Source organism: Scyliorhinus torazame, chromosome 2, assembly GCF_047496885.1.
Source record: "Scyliorhinus torazame isolate Kashiwa2021f chromosome 2, sScyTor2.1, whole genome shotgun sequence".
Taxonomy (NCBI): Eukaryota; Metazoa; Chordata; class Chondrichthyes; order Carcharhiniformes; family Scyliorhinidae; genus Scyliorhinus; species Scyliorhinus torazame.
Window position 1 is genome coordinate 165,693,658 of NC_092708.1, and position 26,991 is coordinate 165,720,648.

Below are 26,991 nucleotides of genomic sequence, written 5' to 3' on the forward strand. Positions count from 1 at the left end.
CTCCCCATAAATATGGTACAAAGAAATTGTACGGTGTCCTAGAGGGGGCATCTCTCTTTGTACAGAGTATAAAGTCTTTTATTTTAAATTGTTTAGGAATTGTAGTTGTACAGTTTAGCTCTAATTTTTATTAAGAGAGAATTGTGTATTAATTATGTTTAATTGTATGAAGGTGGGGGCATTAACTAGGAATTCACCTGAGTCCCTATAAATAGCTTTAGATTAAAACTGCGGTTGTTGGGTTAGGAATTGCATACTTTTAACATGTCATTCTGTAAATAAATATAAAAGTGTATAAAAATTGGTTCCAGTTCTATCCTTCACCAACTAGCTTTATGGAAAAGAACCGCATGGCACTTAGGGTCACCTTCATGATAAGGCAACACTGCCTGGCCAAGCAGCAATTCTTTGACCAAGATTTTGGTCACTTGCATTAATGTCTCTTTAAATCACTCAGTGTCACATTTTGTCTGATGACTCTCCTTGGGGTGTTTTATTATATTAAAGGCAGTGTATAAATGTAAGTTGTTGTAGTTCCATTTAAGGGATATTCCACTTACAAATCATTTTAAGATAAATTAAGATTGGGGGCGGATGTTTGAGGGCAAATCAACATCTGACATGTGGGAGGCTTTCAAGTGGCAGTTGAAAGGAATACAGGACCGGCATGTTCCTGTGAGGAAGAAAGATAAATACGGCAATTTTCGGGAACCTTGGATGACGAGTGATATTGTAGGCCTCGTCAAAAAGAAAAAGGAGGCATTTGTCAGGGCTAAAAGGCTGGGAACAGACGAAGCCTGCGTGGAATATAAGGAAAGTAGGAAGGAACTTAAGCAAGGAGTCAGGAGGGCTAGAAGGGGTCACGAAAAGTCATTGACAAATAGGGTTAAGGAAAATCCCAAGGCTTTTTACACGTACATAAAAAGCAAGAGGGTAGCCAGGGAAAGGGTTGGCCCACTGAAGGATAGGCAAGGGAATCTATGTGTGGATCCAGAGGAAATGGGCGAGGTACTAAATGAATACTTTGCATCAGTATTCACCATAGAGAAGGAATTGGTAGATGTTGAGTCTGGAGAAGGGGGTGTAGATAGCCTGGGTCACATTGTGATCCAAAAAGACGAGGTGTTGGGTGTCTTAAAAAATATTAAGGTAGATATGTCCCCGGGGCCTGATGGGATCTACCCCAGAATACTGAAGGAGGCTGGAGAGGAAATTGCTGAGGCCTTGACAGAAATCTTTGGATCCTCGCTGTCTTCAGGGGAAGTCCCGGAGGACTGGAGAATAGCCAATATTGTTCCTCTGTTTAAGAAGGGTAGCAAGTATAATCCCGGGAACTACAGGCCGGTGAGCCTTACTTCAGTGGTAGGGAAATTACTGGAGAGAATTCTTCGAGACAGGATCTACTCCCATTTGGAAGCAAATGGACGTATTAGTGAGAGGCAGCACGGTTTTGTGAAGGGGAGGTCGTGTCTCACTAACTTGATAGAGTTTTTCGAGGAGGTCACTAAGATGATTGATGCAGGTAGGGCAGTAGATGATGTCTATATGGACTTCAGTAAGGCCTTTGACAAGGTCCCTCATGGTAGACTAGTACAAAAGGTGAAGTCACACGGGATCAGGGGTGAGCTGGCAAGGTGGATACAGAACTGGCTAGGCCATAGAAGGCAGAGAGTAGCAATGGAGGGATGCTTTTCTAATTGGAGGGCTGTGACCAGTGGTGTTCCACAGGGATCAGTGCTGGGACCTCTGCTCTTTGTAGTATATATAAATGATTTGGAGGAAAATGTAACTGGTCTGATTAGTAAGTTTGCAGACGACACAAAGGTTGGTGGAATTGCGGATAGCGATGAGGACTGTCTGAGGATACAGCAGGATTTAGATTGTCTGGAGACTTGGGCGGAGAGATGGCAGATGGAGTTTAATCCGGACAAATGTGAGGTAATGCATTTTGGAAGGTCTAATGCAGGTAGGGAATGTACAGTGAATGGTAGAACCCTCAAGAGTATTGAAAGTCAAAGAGATCTAGGAGTACAGGTCCACAGGTCATTGAAAGGGGCAACACAGGTGGAGAAGGTAGTCAAGAAGGCATACGGCATGCTTGCCTTCATTGGCCGGGGCATTGAGTATAAGAATTGGCAAGTCATGTTGCAGCTGTATAGAACCTTAGTTAGGCCACACTTGGAGTATAGTGTTCAATTCTGGTCGCCATACTACCAGAAGGATGTGGAGGCTTTAGAGAGGGTGCAGAAGAGATTTACCAGAATGTTGCCTGGTATGGAGGGCATTAGCTATGAGGAGCGGTTGAATAAACTCGGTTTGTTCTCACTGGAACGAAGGAGGTTGAGGGGAGACCTGATAGAGGTATACAAAATTATGAGGGGCATAGACAGAGTGGATAGTCAGAGGCTTTTCCCCAGAGTAGAGGGGTCAATTACTAGGGGGCATAGGTTTAAGGTGAGAGGGGCAAGGTTTAGAGTCGATGTACGAGGCAAGTTTTTTACGCAGAGGGTAGTGGGTGCCTGGAACTCGCTACCGGAGGAGGTAGTGGAAGCAGAGACGATGAGGACATTTAAGGGGCATCTTGACAAATATATGAATAGGATGGGAATAGAAGGATACGGACCCAGGAAGTGTAGAAGATTGTAGTTTAGTCGGGCAGCATGGTCGGCATGGGCTTGGAGGGCCGAAGGACCTGTTACTGTGCTGTACATTTCTTTGTTTTTTGTTCTTTGTAAATCCATGCTTTTCATGCTTTTAATTAAGTTTGCAAATAGCTACCAGGCTGACCACTAGAGAACCTCATCTCATTATGAGATGAACGTAAGGGGTTCAACTACCACAGCCAACCCTGACCTGCATTCCATCTAGAAAAGTCAAAATTACTTGTCCATCTGACTGGTGGTTGGTTGAATGGAACACCAATCTCAGCTATAATTCCTCCTTTGTCATTTGGGCTGATCTGGATTTGGACAAATTTGACAATATTGTTTAACTATCGAGGAAGAGAGGTGGCATTACTTAAAGACACCCCCACCCAGTGGAGAGAGCAGAGGTTAAGGCGTGCCATTTGCTGGAAGTGGGATTCTTGTCATTGAATCCGCCGCTTGTCAATGGGATTTCCCATTTAAGCCACCTCACACCATCAGGAGACCCAAGGCAGGGGTGCATTGCCAGTGGGAAAAGAGAATCCGAATTGCTGGAGAATTCCGACTGATATGTATGAGTTCTCTGATGTAATGAATAGGGTGCATAACATATGTCAAATGCTGTAAACAGAAATAGCTCTTGGTCATGGATTATTGTGTACACACTAAAGAGCAATCAGAGACCTCCTGCTCTTTCTAAACAATTCCATGATTTTGCTGCAATCAGCACACAGGAGCAGTGTAAGTCTACATCTGTCCTTTATTCACCATAGAGAGAAGAGGAATTCGGAACCTTTGGCACAGAACTTCTGATAGATATTACTTAGTGTGTTACAATAATTTAGGCTTACATGTCATACTTCTCTGTTAATAATACGCTTGTCACTTTCTTCGTTTTCAGGTGCATCCTTTTGGTGTCTGCTAGACATTGTCCCAATTAAGAATGAAAAAGGAGAGGTTGTGCTGTTCCTGGCTTCACATAAGGACATCACTGATAGCAAGAATAAGCTGTCACCAGGCAGCACAAAAGATACAGGTAAAGAATGTTTTTGACAAGGATATATCGACTTATTTACAAAGTGTTGAATGTGTAATACAATAAATATTTCACGGTCCCAGTGTACCAGTTTTATATACTTAAAGGATCTTTAGACTCTAATTCAGGTTAGTGTAGAATAATTAATACCAGCAAGAATTTTAGTCGCTGCTAAGTCATTGTCATCTAAAAAATCAGGAGGTTAAATTGTCTGTCCAGCAATGCACACAGTGACAATAAAAGAACAGGGGAGCTTAAGACAGTAAGACATTACAAGGAACCATGTATAGTAGGGGTTGCTGATACATGACCACAGAAAAATCAGGACTAGGAATTAAACATTACAGGGTGTAACATGTCCAGAAAAGATAAAAAGGGGAAGATGGCGTACTTAGTAGAGATAATGGGCAAAATTCTCCCCAAACGGCGCGATGTCCACCGACTGGCGCCCAAAACGGCGCCAACCAGACGGGCATCATGCCGCCCCAAAGGTGCGGAATGCTCCGCATCTTTGGGGGCCGAGCCCCAACATTGAGGGGCTAGGCTGGCGCCGGCGGGATTTCCGCGCCGCCAGCTGGCGGAAACGGCCTTTGTTGCCCCACCAGCTGGCGCGGAAATGACATGTCGGGGCGGCGCATGCGCGGGAGCGTCAGCAGCCGCTGACAGTTTCCCGCGCATGCGCAGTGGGGAGAGTCTCTTCCGCCTCCGCCATGGTGGAGACCGTTGCGGAGGCGGAAGGGAAAGAGTGCCCCCACGGCACAGGCCCGCCTGCGGAACGGTGGGCCCCGATCGCGGGCCAGGCCCCCGTGGGGGCACCCCCTGGGGTCAGATCGGCCCGCGCCCCCCCCAGGACCCCGGAGCCCGCCCACGCCGCCTTGTCCCGCCGGTAAATAGGTACTCTAATTTATGCCGGCGGGACAGGCAATTTATCGGCTGGACATTCGGCCCATCCGGGCCGGAGAATCCAGTGACGGGCCCGCCAACCGGCGCGGCCCGATTCCCGCCCCCCCGCCGAATATCCGGTACCGGAGACTTCGGCAACCGGCGGGGGCGGGATTCACGGCAGCCAACGGCCATTCTCCGACCCGCTGGGGGGGGGGGGGGGGTCGGAGAATGACGCCCAATGTGACAGCAGTAGAACAAAGGGTTTAGTTATCAGTCAGATAGCAATAGAATCCCTGAGTATAAAGGTAAAAGATAATAAAGAATATACCATGCTAATAGGTGTAATCTACATCAGGACATAGGAGTAGGCCATTTTCCACCATCCCACCGCATTCCCACCCAGAGTCTGCTGCACCATTCAATAAGATTGTGGCCTTAACTCCACTTTCCAGCTTGCTGCCATAATCCTCAGTTTCCTTGTAGGCTTGAAATCTGTCCACCTCAGCCTTGAATATAATCAAAGCCCCAGCCTCCACTGCACTCTAGAGAATTCCAAAAATTAACAACCCTCTGAGAAAAGGAATTTGTCCTCACCTACGTCTTAAATTGGAAGCACCTTCTTTTCAAACTTTGCCCCCTACTTCTAGATTCTTCCATGAGGGGAAAGATTCTCCCAATATTTACCCCCTTAGAATCTTAAATGTTTTGATAAGATAAGCTCTCATTTTTCTAAACTCCAAACTGATCAACATCTCCTCATGAGACAACCTTTTTATCCCAGGAATTAACTGTGTGAACCTTCTCTGACCTGCCTTCAATGCAAGTTCTTAAACAAGGAGATCAAAATGATATGCAGTGCTCCAGGTGTGGTCTCACCAGTGCCCAGTATAGTTGTAGCAAGACTTACCTACTTTTATAGCCCATTCCTAATTAAATAAAGACTACAAGCTCCATGTGCCTTCCATGCTCATTGTACCTTCCTAATCATTTGTTGCACCTGAATGCTAGCTTTTTGTAACTCATGTAAAAGGACTCCAAGATTCCTGCCCCACAGCATTCTGCAGTTTTGCTCCAATTACATGATATTCTGCTTTACTATTTTTCCCACCAAGTTGGACAACCTCACATTATTTTCCATCTGTCAATTTTGTCTCATTCACTTAACTTATCTATATCCCTTTGCAAAATCTTTGTGTACTCCTCACAACTTGCTTTCTTACCTACTTTGTATTGTCAGAAAATTTGACTATAAGATACTCGGTCCCTTTAGATTGTAAATGGTTGTACTGATCCATGTGGCACCCCACTAGCTTGCCAAACTGAAAATGTCACATTTATTGCCACTCACGGTTTCTTATTAGATGTAGCCTTTTGACATAAAAAGAGGAAAACTGTTAAATAAGTTAATCAAACTCAAAGAAAATAAAATCCCTAGTTCTGGACAGATTACATTTTAAAGAGAACGGGGCACAATTACACACATTTGATAATCCAGTAAAAAAACGTATAGTGGCATTGGACAAGTGAAAAACTATAGACTGGTCAGCATAACATTGGTGAAAGGGAAAATATGAAATCCATTCCAAAGAAGAAAATAGAAAAACATCAAGAAACCAAAAATACAGTAATGAATAGTTAAAATGGATTTCAAAAGGTTAAGTCTTGCTTGATCAACTTCATTGAATTATTTGACAAGGTACCAGAGAGATTATACAAGGGCAATGGAGTAGATGTAATTTATCTAGATTGCCAAACATTCTATAATAAAGTACCACAACAATAGACTAATGAATAAAGTCAGGGGAAAGATAGAAGATTGGGTAGCTATCTGGCTGTAAGACAGAAAGTAGAGAAGAGAGGTAAAAGGTCGCTATTCGAAGCGGAAGAGGTGAAAAGTGGGGTGTTACAAGGATCAGTGCTGGGTCTACTGTTGATCACAATTCACATTAATGATTTATAATGAATCAAAAACAGAATTTCTGAATTTGCAAATTACATCAGATTGGCTGGACAGTCAATACTGATGAGGATTGGAATAAATTAAAAGAAGACATAAATAGCAGATGAGTTTTAAGCGTGAGATAGTTGTTTATTTTAGTAAGAAAAATTAAGAGAGTACTTGTTACTTGGGAAATAAAAATCCATATGTTCCAGTGGAATAAAGGAGTACAAATAATTAAATCATGAAATTGGCTACACAATTTAATAAGATATTTTTTTAAAAGACAAACCATATACTAGTGTTTATTTATGGAGGGTTAGTATTGAAATTAGAAAAGTTATACTAAACTTATATCAAGCTTTGGTTAGACAGTACTTGGAGTACAATTCTGCTCACTATGTCACAAAAAGAACAGAGGAACAATGGAGGGTGTACAAAGAAGACGTACAAGGATGCTATCAGATATAGAATGTTATGCCTATCAGGAAAAGGTGAACCTTGAAAAGCAAAAACTGAGGGGTGATGTAATAGAGGTTTAAAATTGTGAAACGTTTTGAGAGCATAGACACTAAGAGAGTTTTTCCACATTTGAGAAACAGTAAAACTATAAAATAGAGATCAAATAGAGAACTTAGAGGAAACTTCTTAATCAGAAAGAGGTGAAAATGTGAAACTTCATACCACAGGAAATAGTTGAAGCAATCTGTTTCAATACATTTAAGGGAAAACTACATAAGTATTTGAAAGCGAGGGAATAGAGGGTTATGCAGATAGAGTAAGACAGCAAAATATGGAAGGAGGTTTGAATAGAGCATGTGGTAGTCTGTGTCGAGGTAATACGGTACCTGGTAATGCTGGAACACCATTGGTAGATATTGTATGTTTCTTATTGGTCAAGCGGTATGGTAGCTCCGCCCTGCAAGGCGGGGTATAAGAGCCCGTGCCGTTCCAGCAGCCTTCATTCTGTACCTGAGCTGCTGGGGGAAACATCTAGCTTATTAAAGCCTTCAGTTGGACTAAAATCTCGCTTTAGTGGTCATTGATCGTGCATCAATTTAATAAGCTAGATTTAAAAGAATGGAGCTCCGAATCAAGCCGGAGTGTCTGCAACTCAGCCCCCACGCGGCGAACTCAGCGGCAATCTTCAAGCACTGGCTGGCGTGTTTTAAAGGATATCTCGGAACGGCCAAAAACACACCCATGGGAGAACAGAAGATGCAGGTCCTGCACTCGAGGGTGAGCCCGGAGATTTACACCCTCATCGAGGAAGCGGAAGACGTCGATGCAGCAATAGAGCTGCTAAAAGGACATTATATTCACCCGGTAAACCAGGTCTACACCCGACATCTGCTAGCAATGAGGCAACAAATCCCTGGGGAATCGCTGGAAGAATTCTACCGTGCACTCCTGGTGTTGGGGAGAAACTGTAGCTGCCCGCAAGTTTCGGTGAGTGACCACACAGAACTCTTGATCCGGGACGCTTTCGTGGCAGGTATGCTGTCCTCCCAAATCCGCCAGCGATTTCTGGAAAAAGAGACTCTAGGTCTCAAGGAAGCACGGGGCCTTGCAGGCTCCCTGGATGTGGCCTCCAGAAACGCCCGCGCTTACGTTCCCGACCGCGCGGCAGCCCCCTGGTCAGCATGGAACCCCTCCGTAGCCGACCCCGAAACATACCCCATCCCCCCACAAGCTTGTGCTGCAAGGCGGCCTGGCAACCCCGGGGGGCCCCACTGCTACTTTTGCGGGCAGGCCAAGCACCCCCGGCAGCGCTGCCTGGCCCGCGCATCCACCTGGAAGGGATGCGGTAAAAAGGGCCACTTCGTGGTGGTATGCCAGGCCCGTGCGGTCGCCGGCGGCGAATGCGGACCGCCACCACAAACCTCTCCACGGTCCCCGTGCGGCCAGCGGGTGCCGCCATCTTCCTACTCCAGGGCCACATGCGGGTGCCACCATCTTGTCCCGCGGACGCCACGTTCAATGGATGGGCGCCACCATTTTGTGCACCCCCAGCTATGTGCGACCAATGGGAGCCGCCATCTTGGATGGACTCCCAGGACCCCAGCTCGGCTGACCACACACCGCACAAAGAGAACACTCAACTGCTGAGATTAGCCTCGGTGACCCTGGATCAGTCCTGGTCTCGAACACTCTCAACTGCTACAACAACTGTACGAATCAACGGGCACGAGACGTCCTGCTTAATCGACTCTGGGTGCACGGAGTGCTTCATACACCCCAACACGCTAAGGCGCTGTTCTCTCCTCGTCCACCCAGTTAATCAAAAAATCTTCCTGGCCTCCGGTTCCCACTCAGTAGAGATAAAGGGGTTTTGTGTAGCAAACCTCACAGGCCAGGGAAGGGAGTTTAAAAATTACCGGCTCTACATCCTTCACTCACCTCTGCGTGGCCAGACTCCTGGGTTTAGACTTCCAGTGTGATCTCCAAAGTCTAACTTTCAAATTCGGCGGCCCTATACCCCCCTCACTGTCTGCGGCCTTGCGACCCTCAAGGTCGATCCGCCTTCCTGCTGGCGAACCCCTCACCCCGGTTTGCAAACAGTCGCCACTAGGAGCAGACGGCACAGTGCCCAGGATCGGATCTTTATTAGGTCAGAGGTCCAAAGGCTACGGAGGGAAGGAGTCATTGAAGCTAGCAACAGACCCTGGAGAGCTCAAGTAGTGGTGGTAAAGACCGGGGAGAAGCATAGGATGGTCATCGACTACAGTCAGACCATCAACAGGTTTACGCAGCTGGACACATACCCTCTCCCACGCAGATCCGACCTGGTGAACAGGATCGCGCATTACAAGGTCTTCTCCATGGTGGATCGTAAGTCCGCCTACCACCAGCTCGAGGCAGATGGGCGGCTCTACACTTTTTAAGGGTTCCCTTCGGTGTCACGAACGGGGTCTCGGTCTTCCATCAAGAGATGGACCGAATGGTCGACCGGTACGGCTTACGTGCAACGTTCCCGTATCTTGATAACGTCACCATCTGCGGTCATGACCAGCAGGACCACGACACCAACCTCCGAAAATTTGTCCAGACCGCGAATATCCTTAATCTGACCAATAAGGATAAATGCGTGTTTCGCACCAACCGGCTAGCCATTCTGGGCTACGTAGTGCGAAGTGGAGTCATAGGCCCCGACCCTGCTTGCATGCGCCCCCTCATGGAGTTCCCCCTCTCTCACTGCCTCATGGCCCTAAAGCGCTGCCTCGGCCTCTTCAGCTATTATGCACAATGGGTCCCCAATTACGCCGACAAGGCTCGACCCCTGATCTAGTCCACAACCTTCCCCCTGTCGACGGAGGCCTGCCAGGCCTTCTGCCGCATCAAGGCAGACATTGCTAAAGCCACGATGCGCGCCATCGACGAGTCCCTCCCCTTCCAGGTCGAGAGCGATGCGTCTGATGTAACTCTGGCGGCCACCCTCAACCAAGCGGGCAGGCCCGTGGCTTTCTTCTCCCGCACTCTCCATGCTTATGAAATTCGCCACTCCGCGGTCGAACAGGAGGCCCAGGCCATAGTGGAAGCTGTGCGACACTGGAGGCATTACCTGGCCGGCAGGAGATTCACTCTCCTCACGGACCAATAGTCGGTTGCCTTCATGTTCGATAATGCGCAGCGGGGCAAGATTAAGAACGACAAGATCTTGCGGTGGAGGATCGAACTCGCCACCTACAATTACGAGATCTTGTACCGTCCCGGGAAGCTAAACGAGTCTCCTGATGCCCTGTCCCGCAGCACTTGTGCCATCGCACAAGTGGACTGCCTCCGATCCCTCCACGAGGACCTCTGCCACCCGGGGGTCACTCGCCTCTGTCATTTTATCAAGACCCGCAACCTGCCCTACTCCATCGTGGAGGTCAGGTCCATCACCAGGGACTGCCAAATCTGCGCAGAGTGCAAACCGCACTTCTACCGACCAGAGAGAGCGCATCTAATAAAGGCTTCCCGTCCCTTTGAACACCTCAGCATGGATTTCAAAGGCCCCCTCCCCTCCACCGACCACAACACGTACTTTCTGAACGTGATTGACGAGCACTCCCGGTTCCCATTCGCCATCCCCTGCCCGGACATGACCACAACCACCGTCATCAAGGCCCTCCATGGTACCTTTACACTGTTCGGTTTCCCCGCATACATTCACAGTGATAGGGGGTCCTCCTTCATGAGTGACGAACTGCGTCAATTCCTGCTCAGCAAGGGCATCGCCTCGAGCACGACGACCAGTTACAACTCCCGGAGAACCGGGCAGATTGAGAGGGAGAACGGCACGGTCTGGAAGGCCGTCCTGCTGGCCCTACGGTCCAGGAATCTCCCAGTCTCCCGCTGGCAGGAAGTCCTCCTTGTCGCCCTGCATTCCATCCGGTCGCTGCACTGTACTACCACAAATCAGATACCTCATGAACATCTCCTTGTTTTCCCCAGGAAGTCCTCCTCCGGGACCTCGCTCCCAACCTGGCTAGCGACACCCAGACCCATCCTGCTTCGGAAACATGTGAGGGCGCACAAGTCGGACCCGTTGGTCGAGAGGGTCCACCTGCTGCACGCCAACCCCCAGTACGCCTATGTAGCGTTCCCGGACGGCCGCCAAGACACGGTCTCCCGTCGGGACCTGGCGCCCGCAGGAGCCCCACGCGCCCCCGCACCGGTGCCCCCACCCCCACCCTCCCCGCAACACATGACCGGAGGGTCAGTACTCCCGCCGCCTCTGCCTCGGCCCGAAACAGCACCGACGCCCCCTACAGGTGCACCCCCGTCCTGGCACTTTTTGCCCCAACAGCGCCGCCTAAGGGTGATGAAGCTGCCAGGGAGGACGACACCACTTTCCCGGAATCGCAACCACCGGGACCGTCATCAGGATCACCACCGAAGCCAAGACGCTCCAGAAGGATGACCAGGCCACCCGATCGACTGATTGCTGCACCATGAACACTTTGCTATTACCCTCAACATCATGACACCTCAATACCTGGTGCTACCATGCGAAAGGCGACATTAACGCTGGCCATCACCCCGCCGGATTCTTTTTTAACAGGGGGCGAATGTGGTAATACCAGGTGTTGCGGTACCTGAGAGGTGGATGACCATTGGCTAGACCCAGGAGTCTACCATTGGCCGATGTACATAGCTCCGCCCTGAGAGGCGGAGTATAAGACCCAAGGCCGTCCCAGCAGCCTTCACTTTCTGTATCGAAGCTGCTGGGGAATAGTTCTAGCAGATTAAAGCCTATTAGTTATGACTCACCTTGTCTTGAGAGTAATTGATTGCGCATCACATACAACAAGGATAAATGCGTGTTTAGCACCGACCGCCTAGCCATCCTCGGCTACGTAGTGCGAAATGGAGTTATCGGCCCCGACCCTGAATGCATGCTCCCCCTTATGGAGTTCCCCCTCCCTCACTGCTCCAAGGCCCTGAAGCGCTACCTAGGGTTTTTCTCTTACTATGCCCAGTGGGTCCCCAACTATGTGGACAAGGCCCGTCCCTTGATCCAATCCACAGCTTTTCCCCTGTCGATAGAGGCCCGCCACGCCTTCAGCCGCATCAAAGCAGAAATTGCAAAGGCCACGATGCACGCCATCGACGAGTCCCTCCCCTTCCAGGTCGAGAGCGACACGTCTGACGTAGCTCTGGCGGCCACCCTCAACCAAGCGCGCAGATCCGTGGCCTTCTTCTCACGTACCCTCCATGCTTCCGAAGTCCTCCACTCCTCAGTCGTAAAGGAGGCCCGGGCCATAGTAGAAGCTGTGCGACATTGGAGTCACTACCTGGCCGGCAGGAGATTCACTCTCCTCACTGACCAACGGTCGGTGGCATTCATGTTTGATAATGCACAGCGGGGCAAGATAAAGAATGATAAGATCTTGCAATGGAGGATCGAACTCTCCACCTACAACTACGAGATCTTGTATCGTCCCGGGAAGCTAAACGAGCCTCCTGATGCCCTGTCCCGCGGCACGTATGCCAACGCACAAGTGGACCGCCTTTGAGCCCTCCACGAGGACCTCTGCCACCCGGGTGTCACTCGCTTTTTCCACTTTATCAAGACCCGCAACCTGCCATACTCCATCGAGGAGGTCAGGACAGCCACCAGGGACTGGAAATCTGCGCGGAGTGCAAACCGCACTTCTACCGGCCAGAGAAAGCGCACCTGATAAAGGCTTCCCGTTCTTTTGAACGCCTTAGCATGGACTTCAAAGGCCCCCTCCCCTCCACCGACCGCAACACGGACTTCCTGAGCGTGATTGACGAGTGCTCCTGGTTCCCATTCGCCATCCCATGCCCCGACATGACCGCAACCACCGTCATCAAGGCCCTCCATAGCATCTTTGCACTGTTTGCGTTCCCCGCTTACATACACAGTGATAGGGGGTCCTCCTTTTTGAGCGACGAACTGCGTCAATTCCTGCTCAGCAAGGGCATCGCCTCAAGCAGGACGACCAGTTACAACCCCCAGGGTAACGGACATGTAGAGAGGGAGAACGGAACGGTCTGGAAACTGTCCTACTGGCCCTACGATCCAGGAATCGCCCAGTCTCCCGCTGGCAGGAAGTCCTCCCAGATGCCCTCCACTCCATCCGGTCACTGCTTTGTACCACAACCAACCAAACACCTCACGAACATCTCCTTGTCTTCCCCAGGAAGTCCTCCTCTGGGACCCCTGGCTGGCAGCTCCCGGACCCATCCTGCTCCGAAAACATGTGCAGGCGCACAAGTCGGACCCGGTGGTCGAGAGGGCCCACCTTCTCCACGCTAACCCCCAGTAGGCCTACGTTGTGTACCTCGGCGGCTGACAAGATATGGTCTCCCTACGAGACCTGGCACCCGCCGGAGCCCCACACACACCCCAGCCACCAGTTCCACCCTCCCTCCCACCAGTCCCACCCTCCCTCCCACCAGTGCACCTCACAGGAGGATCGGTCCTTCCACCGGCCCCGTCTAGGTCCCCCACCCACTGTTGCACCACGCAGATGCTCCCTTCCCAGGTCAACCTTTTTCCCCACCAGCGCCGTCTAGGGGTGTCGAAGCTGCCACAGAGATCGAAGCCACGCTCCCGGAGTCACAGACGCCCGAGCCTCCACCGGAGTCACCACCGAAGCTTCGATGATCACAGAGGACGACCAGGGCCCCCAATCGACTGATTGCTTCATTTTAAAGTGTATAGTTAATTATGAATCATAAATTGTAAATAGTAAATAGAATTGTAAATAGTTACAAAACGCTGTATGGAGGTATTACGGTACCGCCATAACTATAATTTCTACCACATTACCATGTTGTAATATCAGGCCACCACCCCCGCCGGACTCTTTTCTAACAGGGGGTGAATGTGGTAGTCTGTGTAGAGGTATCACGGTACCTGGTAATGCTGGAACACCATTGGTAGATATTGTATGTTTCTTACTGGTCAAGCGGTATGGTAGCTCCGCCCTGCAAGGCGGGGTATAAGAGCCCATGCCGTCCCAGCAGCCTTCATTCTGTACCTGAGCTGCTGGGGGAAACATCTAGCTTATTAAAGCCTTAGTTGGACTACAACCTCGCTTTAGTGGTCATTGATCGTGCATCAGAGCATAAATGCCAGCATGCACTGGTTAGTCCAAATGGCCTCTTTCTATTCTGTACTTTCCATGTAATCCTATGGTAAGAAGATTGGCTTTGCATCCTTACCCCGGTCCCATTTCCCAAGCTTTACTTGGTGCCTGTGATAGCAAGATATTGGTCAAGATTGTGGGTTTTCCGAAAGTTTAGTCAGTAATGTATTAACATACTTCCCTGCACCCCCGAGAACCAGTACCCTTGCTTTGAAAGGTTTGTTTGGATTCATTAAATAAGGAAACAGTCGTGTTCTCTTTCATTTCAATGGGAAAAAGACAGCTGTGAAATAATTGCTAAGAGACTTTGTCGATAAACTGTGTTTATTTAAGATTACTTTTTTATTGAATTTGGGCCTACTGATCAAGTCAACATTTTTGATATTACGATATCTGGAAGACTTCTATAGATCATAGGCCTGCTGATGGCATGTGTTTGGAACTCATTCTGTAATTTAACCTGGCTCTACATCTGTAATGTTTATATGCAAAGTTCATGGGCGGGATTCTTTGCTTGCCCACGCCGAAATCGCATTCGGAGATCGGGCAGAGAATCCATTTTGATGTCGGAATCGGGGGCTGCACCTGTTTTTGGATGCTCCCCCCTCCAAAATGACGCCATTGGTGAGTAAGCCGCATGCCGCTGGGACGGCCGCAGGACGTACCTGAAGGCCCTCCCCCGATGATCAGTCTTCCTGATGGCATGGATCACTTATGCTCGGCGTATTCATCAACCTCGCGTGGTGGCCGCGGACTGTGTCCAGTGCCGCCAAAGTCGGGAGAGGGAGCAGTTCTGCTGGCCGGGGGGGCTTTTGCGGGATCTGGGGGGACTGGTGGGGGGTGATCAAGAGGTGGCGAGGAGGATTACAGGGGGGCACAATCTGGCAGGCCGGGTCCGCGTGCTGCCGATGCCGTGTTGTACGGCACGACCTCTGCAGGTCATCGCCGTGCGCATGCGCAGTCACGGCCGGACCTGCCAATTCTCCAGCTGTTTCTGTCGGGCACACCGGGGGTTTTACGTGGCGCGGTTGCTAGCCCGCCACCGGGCAAAACATCGGTGCGGGAACGGGGCCGCCCTTTTCAGCATAAGGCTAGACACATTCTCCGGACATAGCCTCAAAATCGGAGAAGATATAATGGATGTAGACAAATATGCAAAAGTAAGTTTAATAAGGCATGGGGAGTCCACAGTGAGTAAAAGTAAAAGACATTTATTTAAACAAGTTCATACAGGAGCCCTGGTGAAACCTCATTGGGTACTATCTCTCTGTCGGTTGGTTTCACACTTGCCAAACGTTTATACAAATACAGGTAAGCTACCCTGCCCCTTGCGGGGGGCGGGGGGGGGGGGGGTTCAGACTCCTTGAGTAGCAAGGATAAAACAATTATCCCCATACCACAGGTGGGATTCTCCAGCGGCCAACGCCAGAATCAAGAAACACAATTGGGTGGAGAATCAGGGGCGAAATTCTCCCCCAACGGCGCGATGTCCGCCGACTGGCGCCCAAAATGGCGCCAATCAGACGGGCATCGCGCCGCCCCAAAGGTGCGGAATGCTCCGCATCTTTGGGGGCTGAGCCCCGACATTGAGGGGCTAGGCCGGCGCCGGAGGGATTTCCGCCCCGCCAGCTGGCGGAAACGGCGTTTGTTGCCCCGCCAGCTGGCGCGGAAATGACATCCCCGGGCGGCGCATGCGCGGGAGTGTCAATGGCCGCTGACAGTTTCCCATGCATGTGCAGTGGGGAGAGTCTCTTCTGCCTCCGCCATGGTGGAGACCGTTGCGGAGGCGGAAGGGAAAGAGTGCCCCCACGGCACAGGCCCGCCCGCGGATCGGTGGGCCCCGATCGCGGGCCAGGCCACCATGGGGTCAGATCGCCCCGCGCCCCCCCCCAGGACCCCGGAGTCCGCCCACGCCGCCTTGTCCCGCCGGTAAATACCTACTTTAATTTACGCCGGCGGGGCAGGCAATTTATCGGCGGGACTTCGGCCCATCCGGGCCGGAGAATCGAGCGGGGAAGCCCGCCAACCGGCGCGGCATGATTCACGCCCCCGCCCAAACTCCGGTACCGGAGACTTCGGCAACCGGCGGGGGCGGGATTCACGGCGGCCAACGGCCATTCTCCGACCCGCTGGGGGGGTCGGAGAATGACGCCCCAGTTCTGACACCGAAATCATGGCCGGCGCGACTTCACACAAATCACAATTTTCCGGTGCCCCGACAGCGGCATCAATGTGTTCCACTCCGCACGTGCAGTATACATTGTTTCCGTATCATTAGTGGCCTGATCCAGTATTCTCCGGGGTCCCCACAATTCTCCACCTCCACCTCCACTGGGGGGAATTCACAATGGCAAGGTTCACTTGTGCATTTGCAAATCGAGAAACAGGCGCCTTGACTGATGAGGGGGAGAGAGGAGGTTGTCATGATATTTAGATCAGCATATCATGGTGCAATCACACACACACTGATGGACATACAGTAGGACCAACCAGCACACACACAACATCGCAGCCAATCACCAGTGAGAGCACACACACGATAAAAACAGGGGACACTACAGTTCCCGCTCAGTCTAGCAGCAGCCAGTTCAGAGCACCGAGCTCAGAGCTTGCCACTCAGACATTCACCATGTGCTGAGTGCCTCACCCAGGTAGTGATAGGACAGGGTCCACAGATTAGCTGGTAATGCACGTACCCAAGTTAGCAGTGTGCTGTTACAGTTGAGTAGTTAATAAAATTGAGTTACACCATCTCCAGCCGTGTTGGATCGTTTGTACATCAGAACATCCAACACGACATGATACCAGAAGTGGACGCAAACCAGCGCCTGTGAGACCTACCTGCAACGTATCAGCAATCCGCCATCCTGCACCATGGAGAACATCAACCCGCCGCCGCCGCTCCGAATCGCTGGCAATCTCGGGGTCAATTGTAAACTGTTCAAGCAGCGCTTCCAGCTCTTCCTCGAGGCCACAGACAGGGAGAATGCATCGGACACCAGGAAGATTGCCCTTCTTCTCTCCACGGCGGGGCAACACGTCATCCACATCTTTAACTCCCTTACATTTACCAACGGTGAGGATAAAACCAAATACAAGACGGTGCTCCTGAAGTTCGACGAACACTTCAGCGTTGAAGTAAACGAAAGCTTCGAAAGGTGCCTGTTCCAGCAGCGCCTGCAGGGTAAGGACGAACCTTTCCAGTCTTATTTAACACACCTCCGCATCTTCGCGCAGTCCTGCGGCTATGGGACCACCTCTGACTCCATGATACGCGACCGGATAGTTTTCGGGTTCATGTCGGACACCCTGCGCCAGCAGCTCCTTCGGGTCAAGCGGCTCACACTGGCGACTGCCATCGAGACCTGCATGCTGCATGAGAACGCCACCAGCCGGTACTCACACATCCAGGCGGTCGAAACGGCGCGGCACGAGCCCCACAAGGCGGAGCGGGTCCAGACGATTGAGTACTTCCTGGGCCGCGGCCTGGAGGAGGCCGGCCATTTCGCGCACTTTCCGAGGCCTCCCGCGCCTGTACGCGCCAAAAGAGGGGACGCTGACGCAGAGGAACGCGATGCGCAGGCGCGCACTATGCAAGACCGCACCGCACATGCGCGATGGCGCAATGAACGCACTGACATCACGACGTGCGGCAACTGTGGCTCCACCCATTTAAAGCGGCAATGTCCTGCCAAAGCGCGACAATGTCTACGCTGTGGCAGGTTGGGCCACTTGGGCCACTATGCTGCCTGCTGTCGAGCAGCTCAGCCTGCCAACTCGTACCCGTTTAACCAGCCTCGCAGAAACGTTCGGGCAATTCAACCCACGTTCACCGAGATCGATCCCGACATCATACAGATAGTGACATTGAGGACAGGGAGCCCTTCCGCGTTGCTGTCATCAACAAGAACACGCTGTCCCCGAGTCAAAGGCACCAGCCGCTGTCAGTGCACAGCATCGATCCGGACGACGAGTGGTGTGCCACCCTGACGGTCAACCGATCCCAGATCAGATTCCGCCTGGACACTGGTGCCTCCGCCAATCTCCTCACATGGTCAGCATTCCAGACCCTGAAGGTTAAACCACCTATTCTGCCATCCAACTGTCAACTCGTTGACTATAATGGCAATGTCATCCCCGCCACGGGGTCGTGCCAGCTTGAAGTAACACACAACTAACGTAAAGCCATACTACCATTCGAAATCGTGGGCTCCTCAAAGGACTCTCTGCTAGGCGCACAGGCGTGCAAAATCCTCCACCTCGTTCGGCGTGTACACTCTCTCTCTCCAGAAGGCACGTCCGAATTCCCAGATGCAGACTTTATGGCGCAGCTCAACTGAATCCTCACGCACAACCAGGGTGGCTCCGAGGGCATGGGTACACTGCCCTACACGTACAAAATCTGGCTTTAACAGGATGCCACCCCGGTAGTTCACGCACCTCGCAGGGTCCCAGCACCCCTCAAGGACCGCCTCAAGCAGCAGCTGCAGGACCTTCAGGACCAAGGAGTGCTTTCCCGGGTAACAGAGCCAACTGTATGGGTCAGCTCCATGGTGTGCGTCAAGAAGCCTTCCGGCGAGCTCCGGATCTGTATAGACCCGAAAGACTTAAATCGCAACATCATGAGGGAACACTACCCCATACCCAAACGTGAGGAGATCACGTGCGAGATGGCTCGGGCAAAAATATTCACCAAGCTTGATGCCTCAAAGGGCTTCTGGCAGATTCAATTGGATCAGTCCAGCAGGAAGCTGTACACTTTCAACACTCCATTTGGCAGATACTGCTACAATAGGATGCCATTTGGCATCATATCGGCCTCTGAAGTGTTCCATCGCATCATGGAACAGATGATGGAGGGCATTGAAGGGGTGCGCGTCTATGTAGACAACATCATTATTCACCTATGCGTCACGGGCCATGACCCCCACAGACCAGCGCTATGCGCAGATTGAGAAGGAGTGCCCAGCCCTGTTGACTGGCGTTGACAAGTTCCACGACTATGTGCATGCCATTCCCCAGTTCACTGTGGAGACTGACCATCGCCCGCTGGTTGGCATCATTCAAAAGGACCTCAATGATATGACCCCTCGCCTCCAGCGCATTCTGCTCAAACTCCGGAGGTACGACTTTCAACTTGCCTACGCCCCGGGTAAGGACCTCATCATAGCAGACGCTCTGTCCAGGGCAGTCAACACGCCGTCCAACCCTGAGGGGTTCAGTTGCCAAGTTGACGCCCATGTAGCCTTCACTTCTGCCAATCTGCCGGCCACTGATGCACGCCTGGCCCACATTCGACGTGAAACTGCGGCCGACCTCCTTCTGCAACGTGTGATGTGCCACATGACGGACGGGTGGCTCAAAGGACAATGCCCACAGTTTTACAACGTTCGGGACGACTTGGCAGTTGTTGATGGTGTCCTCCTGAAGCTGGACCGCATCGTGATCCCACACAGCATGCACTGGCTTGTCTTAGAACAACTGCACGAAGGCCATCTCGGCGTTGAGAAGTGCCGGCGGAGGGCCCGAGAGGCTGTGTACTGGCCGGGAATAAGTGAAGACATTGCTAACACTCCTCAATTGCCCCACCTGTCAGCGGTTTCAGCTGACACAACCCCGTGAGACCCTTCAGCCCCATGAGTTGGTCACGCCCCCTGGTCGAAGGTGGGCGTGGATCTGTTCCATGCGCTCGGCAGGGACTACATCATCACCATCGACTACTTTTCCAGCTATCCGGAGGTCATACGCCTGCACAACACCACGTCATCGGCTGTCATCCGGACCTGCAAAGAGACCTTTGCTCGCCACGGCATTCCACTCACCGTGATGTCAGACAATGGCCCCTGCTTTGTGAGTCAGGAATGGTCTTCCTTCGCCAGCTCATACAACTTCACACACGTGACGTCCAGTCCTCTGCATCCTCAGTCGAATGGCAAAGCAAAAAAGGGCGTCCACATCGTTAAAAGGCTCCTCTGCAAGGCTATCATAGAATTTACAGAGCAGATGGAGGCCATTCAGCCCATCGAGTCTGCACCGGCTCTTGGAAAGAGCAGCCTACCCAAGGTCAACACCGCCACCCTATCCCCATAACCCAGTAACCCCACCCAACACTAAGGGCAATTTTGGACATTAAGGGCAATTTATCATGGCCAATCCACCTGACCTGCACATCTTTGGACTGTGGGAGGAAACCGGAGCACCCGGAGGAAACCCACGCACACACGGGGAGGATGTGCAGACTCTGCACAGACAGTGACCCAAGCCAGAATCGAACCTGGGAACCTGGAGCTGTGAAGCAATTGTGCTATCCACAAGGCTACTGATGCAGGATCAGACTTCTGCCTTGCCTTGCTGGCCTATAGCTCGGCCCCACTGTCCACGGGCCTATCGCCGGCCCAGCTGCTTATGGGTTGCACCCTCAGGACCACTGTGCCATCCATTCACATCCCAGACCTCGACCATGCTCCGGTAATTCGGCGGATGCAGCAACAGCGTGAACAACAAAAGGCGGCACATGATGCTAGGGCGACTGATCTTCCTGCCCTGGCGCCTGGAGATATTATCCGCATACACCTTCCGGAGGGCAGCTGGTCGGCAACCGCTGAGGTTCTCCGACAGATAACTCCCCGCTCGTTCCTGGTTCATCTGCCTGATGGCTCTATTTGTCGCCGCAATTGGCGTGCCCTTCGTCTGGTTCCGCGCTCGCTACGTGATCCTGCACCGGTGCCACGCCCTCCTGTTGTCCCTGCAATGGACTTTGTTGACCTTCCGGACACTCTGCAGCCTCCTCACTCGACCGTGGCCCGGCCGTTCCTCAGCCGGTGGATCATGACCCACTCTTGAGGCGGTCAACCCGAATTCGGCGCCCACCTGAGAGACTTAATTTATGAACCTTTTCATATTGGACTCACTGACTTGTTCTGACATACTGTTTAAGACTTTTCGCCATACTGTTTAAGATTTTGTTATCGTTTGTTAATTACATTGGTTTCGTTCTTGGTGTAACATAGTTAGTTTCTGCACCTGACACCTTCCTGTGTATATAGTATAGCCACACGTACATATTGTTGTAAATATTGCACAAACATGATTAGATGTACTCACTACATTTCTTTATTTATTATCATGTAGGCACATATTCTTTGCGCAAAGGGGGATGTCATGATATTTAGATCAGCATATCATGGTGCAATCACACACACACTGATGGACATGCAGTAGGACCAACCAGCACACACACAACATCGCAGCCAATCACCAGTGAGAGCACACGCACTATAAAAACAGGGGACACTACAGTTCCCGCTCAGTCTAGCAGCAGCCAGCTCAGAGCACCGAGCTCAGAGCTTGCCACTCAGACATTCACCATGTGCTGAGTGCCTCACCCAGATAGTGATAGGACAGGGTCCACAGATTAGCTGGTAATGCACGTACCCAAGTTAGCAGTGTGCTGTTACAGTTGAGTAGTTAATAAAATTGAGTTACACCATCTCTAGCCGTGTTGGATCGTTTGTACATCAGAACATCCAACACGACAGAGGTAGGTCTCGCAGAGGTGCAACTGTGGGTTGCTGGTCCTGACACTGGGTGGGCTGGCTGGAGTGGGGGAGGCGTCCCTGCCAGGGGGTGGAAAGACTTTGGGAAGGGCCATGGGCCCCACCGGACTGGGGCGGTACCCTGCCATGGCTGTGGCCTGGAAGGCAGCCATCTTGCTGCACACCCCACTGAAAACCCACCAAGGCACTTGTTTCTGCAGAGTGCCACCGGCCATCCCATCAGCCTTGCACCCCACCCTCTGCCATACCACCCCCCCAACCAGCTGCCACCCACCAGCCCACCATGTCACCCGCCCAAGAGCAACGCCCACAGCAGTCCCTGCGGGGGGGGTGCCGGACAGGGGCCACGGAGCATACCCCTGGCATGGGCAGCGCCAGCTGATGGTATCCCTGGCAGCAGGGATGGGCACCAGGGCCAGAGGCCCCCATGGTACCATGGTACGAGGCCAGGGTTGCGGGGATGGGGGGAGAACATGTGGGGGCAGAGTCCACAGTGCTAACTAGTGCACTGTGTAGCCCGGTGGACCTGGTTGGGCACAGGAGTATACACCATGTAAACATGTCGGCCTTTCAGCCCCTGCAGGCAATAGATATTGGAATTCAACCAGCGATAGTGGCCTATATGCCCAGTCGGCATAATACATCCTTTTCAATGTGGACCGAGCCCACTAGGGGTCCACATTGCTGCCATCACCGAGGTGCCCCATCCAGTGGGTGATTAATGGGATGCATGTCGCCCTATGAGCATCTGCAGCTGACAGACTGCTCCACACAAACCAAAAGGGGTTCCACTCGATGAACATCCAGCTGGTGTGTGACCATCAAATGAGCATCATGCACGTCTGCGCCCGACAACCAGGCAGTGTACACGACGCCTCATCCTGGAAAATCATCGATCCCTGGCCTCTTCGAGGTGCACGCCCGGCTGGGGGTGGCTCCAGGGCGACAGGGATTATCTACTGCGGTCGTGGCTGATGACACCTACCCGGAGGCTACAGACCGACGCAGAGACCTGCTGCAATGACACTCATGCAGCGACCAGGAGTGTGATTGAGTGGTGCTTCAGCATCCTGAAGATGCGATTCAGGTGGCTGGACCGCACTGGAGGGGCCCTCCAATATGGCACGTGGTGGGTGGCCCGTATTGTGGTAGCCTGCTGCATCCTCCACAACATCGCGCAGCAGAGGGGTGACATGCTGAAGGAGAAAGATGAACGCCAGGCCTCGTCACATGAGGACAATGCAGGAGAAGGGAGGATGAACAGAACATGGGGCCCGGGCAGGCATGGGAGTTCACACGACGTGTCCGCCGGGGCCAATGTGCACGGGACTCTTTGATTGCCTCCACGTTCAAGACTGGGGGAGGGGGGCAGTTCCAGCCTGGGGCATGGACACCAAATCCCAGCCCCACACCCACCACTCCCCAGATTTGGTACCCTTACTTCATGTTGCCACCATCAGTCAAATACTATCTTGATGTCAAAGGCGGTTGCTCACACATCACCCCTTGAATTCAGCTGAGTTGTCTATGTTTGGATCAAGGCTGGAATGAGGTCAGGAACCGAACTGAGCATCATTGTTTAGGTTGCTGAGTAAGTTCCACTCGATTGTACTGTCGATGACACCTTCCTTCACTTTGCTGATATTTGAGAGTAGACTGGTGAGGCAATAATTGGTCAGAAAGGATTCTACTCTTTATCGACAGGGCAATTTTCCAGATTGCTGCATAGATGCCAGTGCTGTAGCTGTACAGAAACAGCTTGGTTGGGGGATGCAGTTAGCTCATGAATGCCAGGATGTTATCCGGGCCCATGGCCTTTGCACTATCCAGTGTCTCCAGACATTTCTGGATATCACGTGGAGTGAATCAAATTGTCTAAAACTGCCATCTGTGATGGTGGGGCCTCAAGAGGAAGACAAGATTGATCTGCCACTCAATCCTACTGGCTCAAGATAGTTGCAAATGTTTCAGCCTTGTCTTTTGCACTGATGTGCTAAGTTGCCCCATCATTGAGGATGGGGATATATGTGGAGCTTCCTCTTCTGTTTCACCATTTAATTGCCCACCACCATTGGCAATTGGATGTGGCAAGATTGCAGAGCTTTGATCATTTCTGTTGGTTGTGGGATCAATTAGCTCTGTCTGTACCATGCTGCTTCCGTTATTTAATATGCACTTAGTCCGTTGTTATAGTTTCACTGTGTCAATACTTTAGTTTTTGAGATGCCTGGTGCTGTTCCAGGCATGCTTTCCGTATTTGTATGCTTTGTGAATCAGACTAGTCCCCTGGCTTGAAAGTAATGATAGAGTGAAAGATATGCTGAGTCCTAAGGTTACAGATGTGGTTGGACTGCGGTTGGATGAGGAGTCCACAAAGGCAGGGATCCCAACCTGGACATCTCAGAACCAAGAGATGAAGGGCAGTCAAATGAGTCAACAGTTCAAGCAGTCTGGAAAATTAGAGGCCATCTCATAGCAGTTTTTCAGTGTCTGAAACTCTACACCACTCCCCTCTACCCATAAGGGAAAGTATGTTTCGAGGACAATCAAAGTTAGAAATAATGGAGCTTTTATTAAAGTAACAACTTTAATCAAATGGTTTTCAGTTTACAACAAACCTCAAAAAGGGTAACTTTCAATCAAGAAAACGGGGATGATGAACTTCCGATCCTTCTGCAGCGCCGAACAACAGGTGAATTGCCTGAGCTTTCACATTCATGAAAGTTATAACCATTTTCCAATTTAACTCTTTTTAATGCTTGACAAAGATGGGGCTATTGACAAAAGGCCAGCTCAAACTTAGTTATGTTCAAATTATTTAAAGTATTCTGTATCCTGCAGCAAGACCTGGTGAAATGTCAGGTTTTGGCTGATAAGTGGGAAATATCACTTGCACCACGCAATGCCAGGCATCGCCATCTCCACCAGGAGAGAATCTAACCACATTAGCACAACTTTCAATGTCATTATCATCATTGAATCAACATCCTGTAGGTTACTGTTGATCAGAAACTTAATTGGACTAGCCATATAAATACTGTGGCTACAAGAGCAAGTCGGAGGCTGGGAATTCTGAGATAATAAGAACATAAGAACTAGGAACAGGAGTAGGCCATCTGGCCACCTCGAGCCTGCTCCGCCATTCAATGAGATCATGGCTGATCTTTGTGGACTCAGCTCCACTCTCCGGCCCTTACACCATATCCCTTAATCCCTTTATTTTTTAGAAAGGTATCTATCTTTTTCTTAAAAACATTTAAAGAAGGAGCCTCAACTGCTTCACTGGGCAAGGAATTCCAGAGATTCACAACAGAGATGACTAACTCACCTTCTGACTCCTCAAAGCAACATATACAAGGAACAAGTCAGGAATGTGATGGAATACTCACCACTTGCCTAGCTGATTGGGACTCCAACAACACTCAAGACGCTTGATACCGTCCAGGACAATGCAGCCATGTTGATCAGCGTCTGTCCACGTACTTAAACATTCACTTCTTCCACCACCGGTGTGTATTGTATACAAGATGCACTGCAGCAACTCACTAAGGCTGTATCGACAGCAACTTCCAAATCTGCAACCTCTATCACCTAGAAGGACAAGGGCAGCAGACACATGAGAACATCACCACCTTCAGATTCCCCTCCACGCTGCACATCATCTTGACTTGTATCATCATTCCTTCACTGTCACTGGGGAAAAACACTGAAACTCCCTTCGTAACAGGACTGTGGGTGCACCTTCGCCAAATCAATTCAGCAGTTCAGGAAGGCAGATCTCCACCACTTTGCAAGGGCAATTACGAGTGAGCAACAAATGCTGGCCTTGCCAGCGACATCCACTTCCCATGAAAGGGTAAAGGCAAACTTTTTCTGCCTTAAAGTTTGTTAATTTATGTGCTGTATTAGAAGTAAGCCCAGGTTTTGGGAACCTAGTGGTAATGGCAAACTGCTGGCATACTGTCATCATTACTGTAAGAATTTCAAGAATCGGCTCTACCAGTTAACTTGTAAAACACAACCGTTTATTACAACCACCAACAACTATTTACAGTGTGCTTAAAAGGATCTTTACATACTCAACTCTAGGGTTCTATAGCTGGGAAAAATTCCAACACGTCCCCGTGAAATCCCAACTCCATCCCTGATTGGACTAGCGGGTCACATGGTTCCCTCAGAGCCCGTCCCTTCAAGGGGCTAGTTACGACATCCCTCCCCCTTTAAATCCCTTTTTACGCATTAAATAATTAAATTACACAATTGCCAAAACAGTAACGATAATGAACATTTTTACACTAGTCCATCATTAACTCAGTCTGTCTGGTGACTTCTTTCTTGTGGAACGACGTAGCTCAAGTGACTGAGGTTCTTCTATTGAGGTAGTTAGTGTTTGCCTTGTCTCATAAGACTCTCTCCTTGTACAGGTGTATCGCTGTCCTCTGTTTCCACTGTTTTTTCAGGTATAACACTCTGGCCTGTTACTGGCTGATCCAACAGTTCACTCCTTGGGCAACCCACAATGCTTCCTGCTGGCACAATCGGATCAGGTCGTAACACTGGCTCTCACCCACGCAAGTGGTCCACATGCCTCTTTAAAGTTTTGGCCTGCACTTTAACCTCATAGGACACCGGCCCTATTAAGGCCACAACAACTCCTGGAACTGAATTTGGTCCGTTACCGAAATTCTTCACAAAAACTGGATCCCCTATCTTGAATGCTCTTCTACTTTTAAATGAATTATGGTTCCTCGTCTGGTTTGTCTCTACCCTCCCCACTAAGATTGGGAACACCAGGCTTAACTGGCCCTCAACCACAGACCCATCAACTGCTCAGCTGGAGAGGCTCCAGTAGTCCTTTGCAGTATGACCTTATATGATAGCAGTAACCTAGTCAACTTGACGTTTAAAGATGCGGATGGTTGCTTCTTCAAGCTGGCCATGAAAGTCTGCATTGCTCTCTAAGCCAGTCCATTGAATGAAGGATGGTACGGTACTGTTTTGATATTTTATATTCCGTTAAAAGTCAAAAACTTCTGAAACTTGGTAATGGTAAAAGTTGTTCCATTGTCTGAAACGACAACCTCTGCTACCCAGTGGAGTGGGAAACACTGGCTCTGCTTACCAACTGTGGTGCAAGCTGTTGTGGATCTCATCTCAAACACCTTCATCCACTTTGAATGGGCGTCTACTAAAGCAAAAACATCAACCCCATAAACGGTCCCACATAGTCGATGGCCATTCCCATGTAACGGAGTTGTGGCAGTAACCTTTGCTGAAATTGACACTGATCGTGATGCTTTATCACTCTTTCAATTGCAGCATTAAT

At 50.7% G+C, this 26,991-nt stretch overlaps 1 protein-coding gene across 1 annotated transcript in view; it reads left to right on the forward strand.

The window, feature by feature from the left end:
* Positions 1-26,991, forward strand: part of kcnh3 (potassium voltage-gated channel, subfamily H (eag-related), member 3) — a 1,447,071-nt gene that overhangs the window by 678,784 nt on the left and 741,296 nt on the right. The window contains exon 3 of the mRNA XM_072479207.1: positions 3,547-3,681. Within this exon, the coding sequence (XP_072335308.1) occupies positions 3,547-3,681 (135 nt within the window). The remainder of the gene's footprint in view (positions 1-3,546; positions 3,682-26,991) is intronic.